At 40.4% G+C, this 15745-nt stretch overlaps 1 protein-coding gene across 2 annotated transcripts in view; it reads right to left on the reverse strand.

Annotated features, from left to right (window-relative positions):
- Positions 1–15745, reverse strand: part of atp7a (ATPase copper transporting alpha) — a 72696-nt gene that overhangs the window by 40888 nt on the left and 16063 nt on the right. For both annotated transcript variants that reach the window (XM_062964042.1, XM_062964043.1), the window contains exons 3-5: positions 8872–9012; positions 2503–2992; positions 576–1301 (exon numbers count right to left, since the gene is read on the reverse strand). In XM_062964042.1, the coding sequence (XP_062820112.1) occupies positions 576–1301; positions 2503–2992; positions 8872–8991 (1336 nt within the window). In that variant the 5' untranslated portion in view covers positions 8992–9012. The remainder of the gene's footprint in view (positions 1–575; positions 1302–2502; positions 2993–8871; positions 9013–15745) is intronic.

Genomic DNA, 15745 nt, shown 5'->3' on the forward strand with positions numbered 1-15745 from the left:
ATATAATGCTAATATTGTGCTATACTAATAATATAATATATTTTATGTACATACAGCTGCTCTGAGCCCCCTTCGGGTGAGAAGGGCAGGATATAAATGTAGTAAATAAATGTAGTAAATGAATAAATAAATAACTTTAGACTTAGGCTCGCCCAGAGTCTGAAATGACTTAAAGGCACACAACAACAACAATTCTAATTAACCTGACTATCTCATTGACCAGAAGCAGGCCCACACTTCCTATTGAAATCCTGATAGGTTTATGTTGGTTAAAATTGTTTTCATTTTTAAATATTGTATTGCTCTTTCATTGTTATTGTTGTTTTGCACCACAAATAAGACATGTGTAGTGTGCATAGGAATTTGATAGTTGTTTTTTTTCAAATGATAATTCGGCCCTTCAACAGTCTGAAGGATTGTGGACTGGCCCTCCGCTTTAAAAGTTTGAGGACCCCTGATATACAGTATATCCAAACTGGGAATACGGTGCCAGTTGCTTTGCCGAAACCTTCCCAGACAAAGCGGGTTTCTAAGAGAAGGGAAAACACACCTTACAACATCAAGGGCAGGATTACCTGTTAAGGAAGCATCAAAACCCATGTCCTCAATGGCGTTTCGTAAGTCATCCGGGGACGTCTGCATGGGGTCGTATTCGATGGTTGCATTACGGTTCTGAAGCGACACATGGACCGAGTTCACCCCTGGCTTTTGAGATATCACTCCCTCAATAGACTGGACGCAAGAGTGACAAGTCATGCCCTCCACATCCATCACAGTGACGTGCATCAAGGGGTGATGTGCAGGGCTGTTGGCGACCCTTGGAGACTTTGGAGCATTCGAGAGTTCGGCATTTTCATGTCCGTCACAAAGGCTGACCGTGAAGGTCTCTGGAGACACGGCTTCTATGGCTCTTCCCAGTGTGGTGATACTGATGAGACTAGGATCGTACTTGACGGTGGCCGATCTGTCCTCTAATGAAACATCAATGCTGGCCACTGCGGGGAGCATCGAGATGCTGGACTGGATATTGAAGACGCATGATTTACAGTGCATGCCGTCCACACGGAACCTGGCGGTCTGTAGATTGAAACCATCCTCCGGACTCTCTGGCGGGGATTTCGGTGAGCTTTTGGTCTGCACATTCTTCAGCCGCTCCACATCGATAGCACCGAGGTTGAGGAGTTTGGGCGGCTTCTTTATGGAGGCCAGGAAGCCTGCCGCTTCGATTTGGTTTCTGATTTCCTCGGCCGTGATGATGTGAGGCTGGTACACAACCACCGCTTCCTGATTGTCCAGGGAGACTAGAAGGCAAACGGAGAAAGACTCAGTATGTTTCTCCCGTGACGTTCAATTGAAAATCTTTGTATCTATGGAAAGGCACATTGTGGAGCAAAAGTGGGGAAAGTGCAGTCTGGAGGCTGTTTTTGCAGCCCGCCAGAATAGTCCTCATTGCCAAACAAATATCGGGGGAAGTAGGAGTTTTAATGATATACTGCAATTAATATGAATGGCATTCATTAGAATAACAGTAGACAGTAGTGTTTGGGAAAATAACTGCACATATCCCTTTGGAAATAAATGGCATAAATAAATATCCCTTTGGAAATAAACAGCTCGGACAGTGGCGCAGGCTGGAGAGCAAGCCAGCCGTAACCAGCTGCAATGAATCACTCTGACCTGGAGGTCATGAGTTCGAGGCCCGCTCGGAGCCTATGTTTGTCTTGTCTTTGTTCTAGGTTAACTGAGTGTTCATGCGGCCCACCCTGTTATATTGCTATTTTGACTTTGTGTTGTACTGTACATTACTATTTATTGTATTGTTTAATTGTATCATGATATGTTGTTTTATATTTTGCTATATTGTATTGTCTTGGGCATGGCCCATGTAAGCCGCCCCGAGTCCCCGTTGGGGAGATGGTGGCGGGGTATAAATAAAGTTTTATTATTATATTATTATTATTATTAAAAGGCATTGAATGTTTGCCTATATATGTAATGTGATCCGCCCTGAGTCCCCTTCGGGGCGAGAAAGAAGGGCGGAATAGAAATGCTGCAAATAAATAAATAAATAAATAAATCATATTCTTATTGAAAAGGGAAAATGATGCCATATCCGTTTGGCAAATGTGAATCTCCACGAACATGTGGAGACCATCTTTTGAAAACTTCTAGTCAAGAAAAGCGTGCCATTGTTAGAAGTCAAGCCTTTGAACAAGTGATATTCATAAGCCCTCATGTAATGGTTACTCAGCTGTTAGACTGAAGAACCATGTCTTTGAACTGCCAAGGACAAAAAAAAGCAAGTGAAAACAAAACAGCAAGTGAAAACAAAAAAACTATTTACATACATATAACAAATATACATAGATAAAATAGCAATTTAAATTTGCCCTGCAAGATCAAATTCCTAAGTTACGCAGAGTTTGATTTACTTGTGGTGCAGAATATAATACTGGAGGACGAATGGCATTGCATAAAGGCAAGCAAATAATTCCCCGTTACCTTTGATTCGAGTGACGCCTTGCAGTTTCCCAATCTTCCCTTCAATGGTACTGGTGCAGGAGTGGCAGGTCATTCCCTCCACCTTTATCCTCAGGGCGACATCCCCCGTTTGTGACGCACTCGCATCTTCGGGTGCTCCGGGGTTCCTCTCTCGGGCCGCATGATCCAAACTCAGCCCTGGCACCGCCTGGCCGACCTGCTTCCCGTTGATGACAGCGGACACAAAAGTGACCACCAGGGATTTCTTATCGGAGGAGCTTTTCACGTTCAAGACGCCCTTGGTCGTCAAGAGGCGGCTGCGGATTTCGTCGAGGGCCAAAGCAGCGTGAGCGGGAATGGTGAGAAACACAGTGTCCACGGAGACAGGTTGCGGGTCTGCGTCTGTAAGCGCAGCGACAAACCCCATGTCCTCTATCGCTTCCCGTAAGGCTCCTGGGGCTTGTTCTTTGGGGTTATAAATAATGGCGGCACTCTTGTCTCTCAGGGAAACCTGGCAGGAACAGAAACGCACACACAAACTTCAGACAGCTAAGCCCAGGGGTCCCCAAACTTTTAAAATAGGGGGCCAATTCACAAGCCCTCAGACCATTAGAGGGCCGGACTATAGTTGGCCACCAAATAATTATAATAATAATTATTATTATTATTACTATTATTATTACTATTATTATTATTATTATTATTATTATTATTATTATTATTATTATTATAAAGAGGATTGGAAGAGACCCCTTGGGCTATTTAGTCCAACCCCCTTCTGCCTTTCTGCACCAAAAGCACAAGAAAAGCATCCCTGAGAGATGGCCACCCAGCCTCAATGTTAATAATAATAATAATAATAATAATAAGAAGAAGAAGAAGAAGAAGAAGAAGAAGAAGAAGAAGGTAAAAGTAAAGGTTTCCCCTGACATGAAGTCCAGTTGTGACAGACTCTGGGGGTTGGTGCTCATCTCCATTTCTAAGCCGAAGAGCCGGCGTTGTCTGTAGACACCTCCAAGGTCATGTGGCCACTGGCATGACTGCATGGAGCGCCGTTACCTTCCCGCCGGAGCGGTACCTATTGATCTACTCACATTGGCATGTTTTCGAACTGCTAGGTTGGCAGGAGCTGGAGCTAACAGCGGGAGCTCAAGCCGCTCCCGGGATTTGAACCTGGGACCTTTCGGTCTGCAAGTTCAGCAGCTCAGCACTTTAACGCATTTAGCCACCAGGGCTCAATAATAATAATAATAATAATAATAATAATAATAATAATAATAATAATAATAATAATAATAATAATAAAGAGGGTTGGAAGAGACCCTTTGGGCCATTGAGTCCAACCCCCTTCTGCCTTTCTGCACCAAAAGCACAAGCAAAGCCCCCCTGAGAGATGGCCACCCATCCTTAATGTCAATAATAATAATAATAATAATAATAATAATAATAATAATAATAATAAAGAGGGTTGGAAGAGACCCTTTGGGCCATTGAGTCCAACCCCCTTCTGCCTTTCTGCACCAAAAGCACAAGCAAAGCCCCCCTGAGAGATGGCCACCCATCCTTAATGTCAATAATAATAATAATAATAATAATAATAATAATAATAATAATAATAATAAAGAGGGTTGGAAGAGACCTGTCGAGCCATTGAGTCCAACCCCCTTCTGCCTTTCTGCACCAAAAGCACAAGCAAAGCCCCCCTGAGAGATGGCCACCCATCCTTAATGTCAATAATAATAATAATAATAATAATAATAAAGAGGGTTGGAAGAGACCTGTCGAGCCATTGAGTCCAACCCCCTTCTGCCTTTCTGCACCAAAAGCACAAGCAAAGCCCCCCTGAGAGATGGCCACCCATCCTTAATGTTAATAACAATAATAATAATAATAATAATAATAATAATAATAATAATAATAATAATTAAAAAAAGAGGGTTGGAAGAGACCACTTGGAGAATTTAGTCCAACCCCCTTCTGCCTTTGTGCAATGGGGGCCGGATAAATGGCTCTGATGTGCCGCATGTGGCCCACGGGCTGTAGTTTGGAAACTCCTGGCTAAGCCTAAGTAAAAATAACAATTTCTTTAAATAGATCAGGAAGCTTTGTCTTATTACAGTCACACCTTGCTTTGCATTTTCTTTCACCTAAGAAGGAAGTGTAAGCTGATATACCTATGGAACCACAAATTAACCTGGAATTATCTGTAAAAGAAGACTGGCTAGAACGAAAGTGGCCTCATGGCTTAAGTGAACATTACACATACAATCTTGACAGCAGAGATTACACTAATCTCCAATCTTTATGCAAACTGGCTGTTGAACTACCTCCTCAGTGAGATTAGATCGTCCCCCTCCCTCCTGGCACTTAGAAAACAACTTAAAACAGATAGCAAGCATTCTGTTGTGGTTCAGCCAGACAAAGATGAGGGGATTGGGGTTTCAGGACCTGGGAGAGTGCTAGATCAATGATGGGCAAGCTTTTGCGCTTGGTGTGTCAAAATTCACCAAAAAAAACCTAGCATGACTTGGGTGGTGTGTCACTTGGAGAAAAAAACCATACTTTCACAATATGTATAGTTTAAATAACAAAAATGTATAATTGTAATATATAACTGTATTTAATAAATCAAAAACTATTTACTACCATTATTTCCATGTACAACAATCTATGGTACCTCTTGCAATTTCCACGCTGATTTCTCTCTATTCTAGTTTCAATGTAGTTATGAGCAATGAATAATATAATAATAATATAATAGTAATAATATAATATACTACAATATTAATAGAATAATAATAGAATGATATAATAATAATCTATATCTATCTATATCTATATACAGTAGAGTCTCACTTATCCAACATAAACGGGCCGGCAGAATGTTGGATAAGTGAATATGTTGGATAATAAGGAGGGATTAAGGAAAAGCCTATTACACATCAAATTAGGTTATGATTTTACAAATTAAGCACCAAAACATTATGTTATATAACAAATTTGACAGAAAAAGTAGTTCAATACGCAGTAATGCTATGTAGTAATTACTGTATTTACGAATTTAGCACCAAAATATCACGATGTATTGAAAACATTGACTACAAAAATGCGTTGGATAATCCAGAACGTTGGATAAGCGAGTGTTGGATAAGTGAGACTCTACTGTACCGTGTTTCCCCGAAAATAAGAGGGTGTCTTATATTATTTTTTGCTCCCAAAGATGTGCTAGGTCTTATTTTTAAAGGATGTCTTATTTTTCCATGAAGAAGAATTCACATTTATTGTTGAACAAAAAAATGAACATTTATTATATACTGTACAGTAGTTGTCATCACAAACCAACATAACCAAACCAGACAAACTATGACTCCTGTCAAGAATTTCTTGTTACTACTGTATAAATATAAATAATATAACATTTTAATATATTATTACCATTATTTCCATGTACAACTGGTATGTACATTTACCGATCCTGCAAGTTCTGGTGCTTTATTTGGCGGGCGCCGGGCATGCTTCCAAACAAAAACTTTGCTAGGTCTTACTTTCAGGGGAGGTCTTATATTTAGCAATTCAGCAAAACCTCTGCTAGGTCTTATTTTTTGGGGATGTCTTATTTTCAGGGGAACAGGGTATATAAAAATGTAATGTTCATAATTCCCATGGAGTAAACAACAAAACCACTAGACCAAATCACACCAAATTTGGCCACAAAAGACATAGTCATCCAATCAATCTGCATGCGGCAGCGTGTCAGCAAAAATGGCTAGGCGTGTCTGTGCTGACACGCGTGTCATAGGTTGGCCATCACTGTGCTAGATGGTTCTGTAGATTAGGAAAAAGAGGGGGTTTTGGAACAAGATACTGTCTCTGAGATGGAGTTTGAAAGTTTGGAACAGTTTTGGAATTCAACAGGCAAGGAGAGAATCTTTCATCCACAAGTGAGCAGTTGTCTTAAGAAAGATACCAAGCTGTTTCTGGGTGCAAGAAATCAGAAAGGATCCGTGAGAAAGAGCAGAAGAAGACTCCTCTAAGTCAAAGAAATGCCTTCATGTTTTGCAGTCCTTAAATCTGAGAAAGTTTTGTTGGGATTTTAGATCAGGCAAACCGTTGCACCTCAGCAGAGGTTCACCTTGCTCTTCAACTTACCCCCTTCTCATCATCACTTTACTCTTATACCCCGCCACCACCTCCCCGAGGAGACTCGGAGCGGCTTACAGATAGGACAAAACGTCCACAAGACATAAAAGCAGAAAGCAATCCAAAAAAACAGTAAAAGTGGCATCATAAAATACAACCACCAACCATATCTCTTTATAATAGAACTAGCTGTGCCCGGCCACGCGTTGCTGTGGCGAAGTATGGTGGTATGGGAAATAAAGTATTGAGGAATTGGTGGTAGTTAAGGTAAAGGGTAAAGGTTTTCCCCTGACGTTAAGTCCATTATAAATGGGTTATATAGCTGTGTGGAAGGGCCTTGAGTCTACACTGTCATATAATCCAGTTAAAATAAGATAATCTGTATCTTATAGGCAGTGTGGAAGAGGCCTAAGTGAGGCCTAACTCTGCCCGTCCCCTGGGCTGAGTGGGTTGCAAGGAGAGCAAGTGGGCGGAGCTTAGCCTTCTAACTGGCAGCAATTGGATAAAAACAATTCTTCCTCTCCCTCTAATTAGGACTTTATTTTTCTTTTCTTTTTGTTGTATGAACATAGAGGCATGGATGAGGGGTTGTGTTGCCAAGTTTAGTGTTTCTGGGATGTGTAGTTTTGTTGTTTTGTCCTAGGCCAAAATTTCATTACCCTTTTATATACAGTAGAGTCTCACTTATCCAACATAAACGGGCCAGCAGAACATTGGATAAGCGAATATGTTGGATAATAAGGAGGGATTAAGGAAAAGCCTATTAAACATCAAATTAGGTTATGATCTTACAAATTAAGCACCAAAACATCATGTTTAACAACAAATTGGACAGAAAAAGAAGTTCAATATGCAGTAATGCTATGTAGTAATTACTGTATTTACAAATTTAGCACCAAAATATCATGATGTATTGAAAACATTGACTACAAAAATGCGTTGGATAATCCAGAACGTTGGATAAGCGAGTGTTGGATAAGTGAGACTCTACTGTATATAGACTAGCTGTGCCCGGCCACGCGTTGCTGTGGAGAAGTCTGGTGGTATGGGAAATAAAGTATTGTGGAATTGGTGGTAGTTAAGGTAAAGGGTAAAGATTTTCCCCTGACATTAAGTCCATTATAAATGGGTAATATAGCTGTGTGGAAGGGCCTTGAGTCTACACTGCCATATAATCCAGTTAAAATCAGATAACCTGTATTTTATAGGCAGTGTGGAAGAGGCCTAAGTGAGGCCTAACTCTGCCTGTCCCCTGGGCTGAATGGGTTGCTAGGAGACCAAGTGGGCGGAGCTTAGCCTTCTAACTGGCAGCAATGGGATAAAAACAATTATTCCTCTCCCTCTAATTAGGAGTTTATTTTTCTTTTCTTTTTGTTGTATGAACGTAGAGGCATGGATGAGGTTGTGCTGCCAAGTTTAGTGTTTCTGGGATGTGTAGTTTTGTTGTTTTGTCCTAGGCCAAAATTTCATTACCCTTTTATATATATAGATAAAGCAGATTGCATTGCGAAGAAGCCACCACTCGCTCTAGAACCTTGCCCAGGAAGGGAAGATTAGAAATTAGTCGCTAGTTTTTCAACACCGAGGAATACAATAAATAATTAAAAAATACCAAATATCAAGTTACATTTCGTGCTTTGAGAGAACCCAAGCAAATCCGGCTTGCTAGGAAGCATTTTGAAGCGTGACAGAAAAAAGACTGAATTTCCTAACCAAGAGAACATTGGGCAAGACCAGAAGCAGAAGCTTCCCATCTGAGCTTGAGACAGCCTCTGCTCTTTGTTATCACGGGCATCATGCAAACCTGCTCACAATAAGCGAGGACCAAGTGCTTGAAATCCAATTTCCTTTCCACAGACACGACTCTTGTCCTGCCACTTCGATTTTTAAAAGGGCAAACTGGCGCCACCGAAACGGCCATTGCATTAGCTTCGAGGCTGAAATTGTCCTTCGGCAAAGCACAACCAGGAAGACATTGCTGTGATCTAATTACACAGACTTAACCTATTTAAGCATCTCTGTTCTGCCTTTGGCTAAGGCTACGCTTATTGGTTTACCTGCAGTTCTACCCAGGATGACCAAAAAGACATGCCATTAAGTGGGGAGATCTTTTCCCCGCTTCCGCTTTACAAGTGGGCTATTGACATATATTCCATCTCCAAACACTGCTGCGGGAAACCATAGGGATGTCTAGATTATAGCAGCAAGAGCTTTAAGTGCCACTCACCCCAACAGAATAATTTTACTTACCTTAATACTAAGAACTCCATTTAGTTTTGAGATGTGGGCTTCAATAGTCTCTACACATGAATTGCATGTCATTCCCTCCACAGAGATCACAACAGATCTGGCCCCGGAAGCTGGATCCATTCTGTTCACAGTTTCACATCCCTGTTTTCAAAGGAAAACAATGAAAACATTCTAGAAGTGGCACTTAGGCTAAAGACGGCTAGACAAAAACCACTAGGAACACTGGTTTAGTTATCCCCGTCATAATACATATCAAATACATAATCAAAGTTGATAATGGCTTGTTGTGAGTTTTCTGGGCTGTCTGGCCACGTTCCAGAAGCATTCTCTCCTGACGTTTCATCCACATTTATGACAGGCATCCCCAGAGGTTGTGAGGTCTGTTGGAAACTATGCAAGTGGGATTTCTATATTTATGGAGTAATGTCCAGGGTGAGAAAAAGAAAGAATTCTTGTCTGTTAGAGGCATGTGTGAATGTTACAATTGGCCTCCTTGATTTGCACTGAATGGCTTTGGAGCTTCAAAGCCTGGTGGCTTCCTGCCTGGGGGAATCCTTTGTTGGGAGGTGTCAGCTGACCCTGATTGTTTCCTGTCTGGAATTTTCCTGTTTTCAGAGTGTTGTTCTTTATTTACTGTCCTGATTTTAGAGTTTTTTTCAACACTGAAAGCCAGATTGTGTTCATTTTAATGGTTTTCTATTTTCTGTTGAAATAATCCACGTGCTTCTGGATTTCAGTGGCTTTACTGCATAGTCTGACATGGTGGTTATTAGAGTGGTCCCAACAAAGGGTTCCCCCCGGCAGGAATCAGCCAGGCTTTGAAGCTGCAACACTTTTCAATGCTAATCAAGGTGAGTAATTGCAACATTCACACTTGCCTCAAACAGACAAGAGTTCTTTCTCCCACCCTGGACATTATTCCACAAATATATAAACCTGCTGACCTGTAAAACCACTGAGCTGCTAGACTTGCTGACCGAAAGGTTGGCGGTTCAAATCCGGGGAGCGGGGTGAGCTCCCGCTGTTAGCCTCAGCTTCTGCCAACCTAGCAGTTCGAAAATATGCAAATGTGAGTAGATCAATAGGTACTGCTCTGGTGGGAAGGTAATGGAACTCCATGCAGTCATGCCTGTGGCCACATGACCTTGGAGGTGTCTACTGACAACTCTGGCTCTTTGGCTTAAAAATGGAGATGAGCACCAACCCCCAGAGCCAGTCACGACTAGATTTAATGTCAGGAAAAACATTTACCTCAACCTTAAAAACCCCGCTTGCCTAGTTTCCAACAGACCTCACAACATCTGAGGATGCCTGCCATAGAGGTGGGTGAAATATCAGGAGAGAATGCTTCTGGAACATGGCCAGACAGTCCAGAAAACTCACAGCAACCCAGTGATTCCGGCCATGAAAGCCTTCCAACACCACAAAGTTGATAATTTCAATGTTTTCCCATAAATCAGTGTGTTTGTTTCTAAAATGTGTTAGGAAAGGCATGGGTTTAGCCACTACTGTCACCCCTTCTTCTTCTTTTTATTTACAGTAGAGTCTCACTTATCCAAGACTCGCTTATCCAAGTTTCTGGATTATCCAAGCCATTTTTGTAGTCTATGTTTTCAATATATTGTTATATTTTGGTGCTAAATTCGTAAATACAATAACTGCAACATAACATTCCTGCGTATTGAACTGCTTTTTCTGTCAAATTTGTTGTAAAATGTGATATTTTGGTGCTTAATTTGTAAAATCATAACCTAATTTGATGTTGAATAGGCTTTTTCTTAATCCCTCCTTATTATCCAAAATATTCACTTATCCAAGCTTCTGCCGGCCCGTTTAGCTTGCATAAGTGAGACTCTACTGTATATCCCACTTTTCTCCATAATGAGACTCAAAGCAGCTTACAAAGGGCAGAACGGGACAATAAAAGCACACATCGAGACATACAAACGTTGAGATTAAGAGTATTAACAGCATTGCTCTGAAGTGCTGCTTAAAGACAGAACAATAAAAGGCAATCAAGACCTTTCCCTGGTTAATCATTTCCTAAAGGCTTGTTAGTCCCAATTGCAGCAACACCACTGGATCAATGGCTCTGCTTGAGCTAAGAATGGCAATTACATTTTGGCCACAACATTGTGTATTCCTTCTGACCGATCCCTTTCAAAGGCAAGAACAATGGCCCCTGTCTGTATCCTTTCAGCTTCATATGGGGACAATTTTCTCCCAAATTTTTCCTCCACCACAGACATCCCAGTGTTTCTTTCTCTCTCCATTGGAGTCCAATTTGCATGACCCCTCCCACTGCCTCTCCCATAACCCTTTCCCGTTCTTTTCTATGGCACACAGCAAACAGAGGAATTGATCTGCAACTGAACATACAGTAGAGTCTCACTTATCCAAGCTAAACGGGCCGGCAGAAGCTTGGATAAGCGAATATCTTGGATAATAAGGAGGGATTAAGGAGAAGCCTATTAAACATCAAATTAGGTTATGATTTTACAAATTAAGCACCAAAACATCATGTTATACAACAAATTTGACAGAAAAAGTAGTTCAATACACAGTAATGTTATGTTGTAATTACTGTATTTACCAATTTAGCACCAAAATATCACGATATATTGAAAACTTTGACCACAAAAATGGCTTGGATAATCCAGAGGCTTGGATAAGTGAGGATTGGATAAGTGAGACTCTACTGTACTAGAGAAGTTTGGAGAGATTTATAGGAGTTGTAGAAACGGGGATGTATAATTCACTCTGCACCCCACCAATGATGGATCTGGAACTCATTTGGCACATAAAAATGCCATGACCAACAAAAAATACTGGAGGTCTTTGGAAGGAGTGATAGGACTTGTAGTTTACCTACATCCAGAGTGTACTATGAACCCAAACAAGGATGGATCTGGACCAAACTTGGCATGCATACCCGATATGCCCATATTTGAATACTGTTGGGTTTTGAGGGGAATTGGCCTGGACATTTTGGAGTTGTAGGTCCTGGGATGTATAGTTCACCGGCAACCAAGGAGCACTCTTAACTCCACCAAAGATGGAATTGGACCAAACTTGGCACATAGAGCTCCCATGACCAGAAAAAAAAAATACTAGAGGCCTTTGGGGAAAATTCACCTTGATTTGGGGGAGTTGTAGTTCACCTACATCCAGAGAGCACTGCGAACCCAAACACTGATGGATCCAGACCCAACTTGGCACACATACCTGATATGTCAAAATTTGATTACTGGAGGGGTTTGTGGGGAACTGATCGTCCTTTCTGGGAGTTGTAGTTCACCCACAATCAGAGAAACTGTGACCTCCACCAATGATGGACCTGGACCAAACTTGGCACACAAAATCCCCACGACTAACTCAACCTACTGGAGGGTTTTGGAGGGACTGACTCATCCTAGTGGGAGTTGTAGTTTACCCTACAGCCAGAGAGCACACTGAACCCCACCAATGATGCATCCAGAGCAAACTTGCCCAATATAACACACTAAGTACTGATGGAGTTTCTGGGGGTTAACCTGGTATGATGTTAACTTGGTACTCAAGCGAGTAGAGAATAAAGGGCAGTTCTGGAACTTTGGCTTCACCTGCTGCTTATAGCCAACAATATAAAAACCCTGTTTGTCACACAACAATGTCACTGAAGGTGAATGCCTGACTGCCAACACAGGCACAAAAATGGCACTTCACCTGGCAATTGAAGAACAGGTGAAAACAAACCTCCTTAAGAAAAATGAGCTTTATATACATAAATCAAAGCCAGATGAAAGCAGTGTCAAGCTACTGCAGCATTAAATAGCTTTGTTGTGGCACACTCCTCCTTCTTTGAGGCCATTGAGCCAAACTTAAACAGATCCTGCTATTTTCAGTAAATATCAGCTGAATGTACAATGAATGCAAGTCAAAACTGACACGGTGGGACAAATAATAAATACTATGTTTGTTGTTAGTCGTGATTATTCAGGATTTATAATATTCCAAATCACAGGTATATCAATAAAGCAAGAGAATGAATCCCTTAACTAGTGATATGTACTGGAATATGTACCAATTGGCTCAAGGATTTATCAATATATACGTGTACCATTTAGCTTAAAAAATCAAGGGGTGTGCCATTAAGACACTGAATAAAGACAAGTGACAGGAGAGGTCCGTATTCCAGATCATTCAGGACTATTTGTTTTCTAAGAGGATATATTTAATGTGTTGTCAAAGGCTTTCATGTCCGGAACAGCTGGGTTGCTGTGAGTTTTCTGGGCTGTATGGCCATGTTCCAGAAGCATTCTCTCTTTTCGTTCCACCCACATCTATGGCAGGCATCCTCAGAGGTTGTGAGGTCTGTTGGAAAGTGGGGTTTATATATCTGTGGAATGGTCAGGGTGGGAGAGAAAACTCTTGTCTCTTTGACACCTCCCAACAAAGAATTCCCCCAAGCAGGAAGCAGCCAGGCTTTAAAGCTATAAGACTATTTAATGCTAATCAAGGTGGCTAATAGCAACATTCACACTTGCCTTCAATAATAATAATAATAATAATTTTATTTTTGTACCCCGCCACCATCTCCCCAGAGGGACTCGGGGCGGCTTACAGATATAAAACCAGCATACAGTATACAGTTTTACAAAAACACACAAATAAATTTAAAAGGCATTAAAAATCACAATCACAATTTTTTTTTTTGCCTTCAAGAGACAAGAATTCTTTCTCCCACCCGTGACATTATTCCACAGATAATTATATCTATATATATAAAAGAGTGATGGCATCAGGGCAGCGGACAAAACAACAAAACTACAGGCCCCCCAACCTCGAAATTTGACAACACAACCCATCATCCATGGCTCTAGGTTGATACAACAAAAAGAAAAGAAAAATAAAGTCCTAATTAGAGGGAGAGGAATAATTGTTTTTATCCAATTGCTGCCAGTTAGAGGGCTAAGCTCTGCCCACTTGGGTCTCCTAGCAACGCACTCAGCCCAGGGGACAGGCACAAGAGTTTGGAGAGACCCCTAAGGGCCATCCAGCCCAACCCTTTCTACTATGCAGCAGGACACAATCCAAGCATTCCCAACACATGGACAACGTATAAATACTATACAATACTACACAGGGATATAGACCCCCTCTACCCTCACCACTTTCACAGTACATAAACAACCAAATGCATACTAAACATAAAGACAACCATACAACAGACATTCAATATCACCACTATCTCAACAATTTCTCATCAACACTACCAGACAATGCCACAGCAACGCGTGGCCGGGCACAGCTAGTATCATTATATATTATTATGTATTATCAGTGGTAATTATATTTAATATATTACATTATTATTATTATTATTGTATTATTATTAGTATTATATTGTATTACAATATTATCAACATTATATGTATATACGATATATTATATTATTAGCATAACACAATATTAGTATTCTATATTATTATATTGTCCTATTCCACTATACTGCAAAATTATTAGTAATATTACATGCAATTATTAATACACTACCAGTATATTATACTATTAGTATTATATAATATACTGCACTATATCATAAGTTGTAGTATATATAATATATAATTTATTATATTGCAACACTATTGATTTTATACATACATATAAAATATTAGTATTATTACATTATGTTACTATTTCTATATATTATTATTATCTATATATATAAAAGGAGAATAGCATCGCTCCATCGGGCAAAACAACAAAACTAAAGGCCCCCCAACCTAGAAAATTGACAGCACAACCCCTCATCCACGTCTCTACGTTCTTACAAACAAACTACACATCCCTAGTAGAAAACGGCCAGGCTTTGAAGCAATGAGGCTATTCACTGCAATTCCAATTGGCCACAGCAATGCTTGGCAGGGCACAGCTAGTGTGTGTGTGTGTGTGTGTGTGTGTGTGTGTGTGTGTGTGTATATATATATATATATATATATATATATATATATATATATATAAATAAAACCACACACACACATATACGGTACATATATGTGTGTGTGTATATATATGTGTGTGTGTGTGTGTGTGTATATATATATATATATTGGCGAGAAGAAATGAAGTAGCTTAAAAAGACTCAGCTGCTAGTATTGTATATATTATATCCCTCTAAACTGAGTAAAGCTCGATTATCTAATCTTACCTACTTCTTTAGTCAGCTGAAGCCTACCGCTTTGTAATATCTAACACCTAAGGTCTGGCAGTGTTAAGAAAAATCCGTTATCACTCTCGCAGTGCAGCCAAACCCTGACCAAGCCCTGAATTATGGACCATTTCCTTCTTAGAAAACACGTAATTAACAAAGTGCAAGCAATGGGAGGTGCCCTAAATGCTGCAGAGATTGTGCCCCACCAAGGACACGATAAACCTCCCGGCTCCGTTGCCGGTCAGCCTACGATTGCCTGCCTACTGTCTTGTTGGGTGCGTCACCTTTATACCGGGCACCCTAGCACCCAAGGACAGATCCGAGAATTTGTTTTAAAGCAATACTGTATTTAACCAGAATAATGTGGAGTTCTATGTGGAGTTTCAAGGCAGGAAAAGTACCCTGTTTCCCCAAAAATAAGACAGTGTCTTATATTAATTTTTGCTCCCAAAGATGCACTAGGTCTTATTTTCAGGGGATGTCTTATTTTTCCACAAAGAAGAATTCACATTTATGGCTGAATTTTTTAAAAATGAAAATTTATTATCTACTGTACAGTAGTTGTCATCACAAACCAGCATAACCAAACTGTGAATCCTTTCAAGAATTTCTATATTTTATTGCTATACTGTTTTTTTAAATTACTGTTTTAAATTTCTGTTCGTATGTAAATTTATGTTG

The sequence above is a fragment of the Anolis carolinensis genome, unplaced genomic scaffold (assembly GCF_035594765.1).
Source record: "Anolis carolinensis isolate JA03-04 unplaced genomic scaffold, rAnoCar3.1.pri scaffold_12, whole genome shotgun sequence".
NCBI lineage: Eukaryota > Metazoa > Chordata > Lepidosauria > Squamata > Dactyloidae > Anolis > Anolis carolinensis.